This window comes from Enhydra lutris, unplaced genomic scaffold (genome assembly GCF_002288905.1).
Source record: "Enhydra lutris kenyoni isolate GAN:26980312 unplaced genomic scaffold, ASM228890v2 scaffoldscaffold52, whole genome shotgun sequence".
NCBI classification, from domain to species: Eukaryota; Metazoa; Chordata; class Mammalia; order Carnivora; family Mustelidae; genus Enhydra; species Enhydra lutris.
The window spans coordinates 13,963,679-13,966,804 of NW_019154136.1; the positions used below are offsets into that span (position 1 = coordinate 13,963,679).

At 60.9% G+C, this 3,126-nt stretch overlaps 1 protein-coding gene across 1 annotated transcript in view; it reads right to left on the bottom strand.

Annotated features, from left to right (window-relative positions):
• LOC111157116 (PI-PLC X domain-containing protein 1-like) overlaps positions 1–3,126 on the bottom strand; it is a 12,959-nt gene that overhangs the window by 597 nt on the left and 9,236 nt on the right. Inside the window, exon 5 of the mRNA XM_022518355.1 lies at positions 2,726–2,909. Coding sequence (XP_022374063.1) covers positions 2,726–2,909 — 184 coding nt within the window. The remainder of the gene's footprint in view (positions 1–2,725; positions 2,910–3,126) is intronic.

The following is a 3,126-nucleotide window of genomic DNA, read 5'->3' on the forward strand; positions in this document are numbered from 1 at the left end:
ATGGTGGACAGAATAATGTCCCCAAAGGCGTCCATGTCCCAACAACCTCTGTGTGGTGGATGGAGTAACATCTCAGAGCCCTCGGAGCCACGTGAGCCCTCAGAGCTGTGGGAACAGTTGGAGCCACGTGAGAGCTGGAGCCCCATATGGGCTCGGAGCCACCTGAGTGGCGGGAGCGTGGGAAGTCCGCGGAGGGCCGCAGCAGAGGCCCCTGTACACGTTCCCTCTCACGTTGGCGTGGGGAGGCCTCTGCAGCTCAGCTCCCCGTCCCCGAGGCAAAGACAACTGTGGTTCTCAGCAGTGGTTGCGTGACGCCCCCCACTGCCCCCCACCAGCTACTTTCCTTCAACGTGGAGGGGAAAGTCACAAGTTGCCACGTTCAGTACTGGAAACAGAGTGATCCGGCAGCATGTGGCACATTCACGTGGCTGTGCAACCACCGCTGTCTGGTTCCAGAGCATTCTCATCCCCCCAAAGGAGGCCCTGTTCCCACAAGCTCCCGTTCTCTGTGCCCCCGCACACCCGATGTGGCCGTGGGTATGGGCTTCCCTCACCCACCACCATGCTTCCGTGGTCCGTCCACACGGCACCATGTGTCCTCTCCGTGCAGAATCCGTATTCTGTTGTGCAGAGGGACCGTCAGCATACCCACACACGTACCACGAACGCTGGGCTGCATCCACCCAGAGCTTTTCAAACACCGTGGGACTAGCACCAAGTGGGAGCCCAAGCTCAGCCAGGTTTGGGGCTAGAACGGTGCCCCCCAGTCGCACCCCCGTGTCGTTGGAACCACACAGACCTTCTCCACGGCACGCGTCAGAGGGGCACCCCATGCAGGAGTCTGCTCCGTAACAACGGGCCATGGAACACACCAGGAAGCCAGCGGTCAGTGCAGCGTCTGGGCGTAAAACGAGCTGCCTTCCGTGGAAAGGCGCACGGAGCCAGCTACCAGAAGCACGCGGCACAGCTTGGCACACGTGTCACCCCCGCGAGTCTGTCTGCACTGATGGCTCTTTCGGTTCCAAACACGGCCGTCGATGGAGTTGACTCAGGGACCCACTCCCTGAGTGCCGACCGGGACCCACGACCACACTGCGTCACCGGCCACTAATGCGGAACAGGACACAGAACAACACGGCCAGGACGCTCAGAGTCTCCCCTGGCACAGCCACATACCCTTGACCACGGATAGAAATAGTAAAGCTGTGGTCTCCACAATCAAGGAAAGGTCCCTTTCTTCAAGCCAGTGGATGCCACCAAGCCCAGGGGCTTCTGCCTCAGCAGTGAGCAGGGCTGGTCTGCAGCGTGTTGGGCAGAAGCAGCCTCACGAAGCCCTCAGACCACAGGGCCCCAGTGGAAACACATGGCCCTGAGGGCATTGCCACAAGGAGTTCACATGAGCACACGGGCCCTGCACCAGCCCAGTCTGAGCCGGAGGTAGGGCACGCCCTCGGACCCGCCGCCCGATGGGGCACGGTGGACTGAGTGTGCGAGGGGTGAGCGCCTGGGGGCCCTCCGCTGGCAGCACGGCCGGCGTGCCACGCTGGCCGCCTAGGGGGTTCCAGGCGGAGAACCCTGTCACCTCTGGGAGGGGGACTCCACGCAGCCATTGTACAAAGGAAGCACCGAACCAAAGTGAGATGGGAAACCGGACAAAGACGGAGGGATAGGGATGCAGTTACAGAGACGGACAGACAGCTCAGACAGGGGGAGGCAAAGAGAGCAGACATGCCGCTGCAGGTCGTGGGCGTTCCTCACGCCTCGTCCTCAAATAAAGCAACCACGCCCCCGCTACACAGGGTGGCTGGAGGGTCCACCAGCCCATGCCCGTACCCCCAGCTAGCGCCCGCTACACGGACGGTCAGCAGCCACCAGCCACTCTGTCCTGGCTCTTTTGCACTCAACCGTGCACAGCGCGTCTGTGTGTGAGCATGGCACGCCGCACGGGGTGCGTGTCAGTCCCACGGCGGTGCAGGACGCCGGAGCCACACCTGCACAGCAGAGCCCTCTGCAGCCTATGGACACGACACACACCTCGGCATGGACACCACATGTGTGCACATGCGTGCACACACGCGTCATGAGGAAGTGTGTGCATGTCTGTATGTATGCACTTGTCCACACCCACGCGCACACACACGTCTGCGCACACCCACACATTTGTCCATGTGCACATATCTACATCTGCACACATACACGTGCGTACACGTGTGCACACCCACACACGTGCATCCATGTTCTGTGTGCATCTGCATCTGCGTGCATCCCTGTGCACACACACATCGCATGCCCACACGCGTGTTCATGCATGTTGTGCGCATATCCGGGTCCGTGTGCATGCACGCACATTTGCACGTGTGTGCACACACCCACACACATTTGCACACACCCACGCACACGTGCGTGCCGTGCACTTATCTGCGTGTCTGTACGCACGCACACATGTGCACACTTACTGCAGCGTGTCCATGTTATGCATACATCTGCATCCACGTACACACAAGTGCACATACACCTGCATGTACACAGCCGCAGGCACGAGTACCCGTGTTATCCACATACCTGCCTCTGTGTGCATGCATGCACTTATACACGCGTGCACACACCCACACGCACACACACACAAAAAAGACGACGTCCAAACTTCTTTCCTGAGAGCCAGAAGCAAGCCAGTGTGTGACCGGGCTGCAGGGTGGGGTCCCATAAGTGGACAGGACGTGCTCACCTGGGCGGCCGCGGCTCTTCATGCTTTCCAGGTAGTGGATGAGCTCCTGGGGTTTCACCTGGTTGCCCCACCAGTAGGGGATCCCAGGCCACAGCTCTGCGTGCCGGCTCACAACGCTGTCCTCCTCGTAGGACAGAATGACCTGCTGGCCGCGTGACCACATCTGGTTTAGTGTCGGCACCTCCTAGAGGGGAGGGGGATGGCGGTGAGAGACGCTGATGGTGGGGGATCTGGGTTCTGAGTGACGCTGATGGTGGGGGACCAGGTTGTCAGAGACAGTGGTGCTGGGGGACCGGGGCGTCAGAGAACCAGTGGTGCTGGGGGACCAGGGTATCAGAGAACCAGTGGTGCTGGGGGACCGGGGCGTCAGAGAGACAGTGGTGCTGGGGGACCGGGGCGTC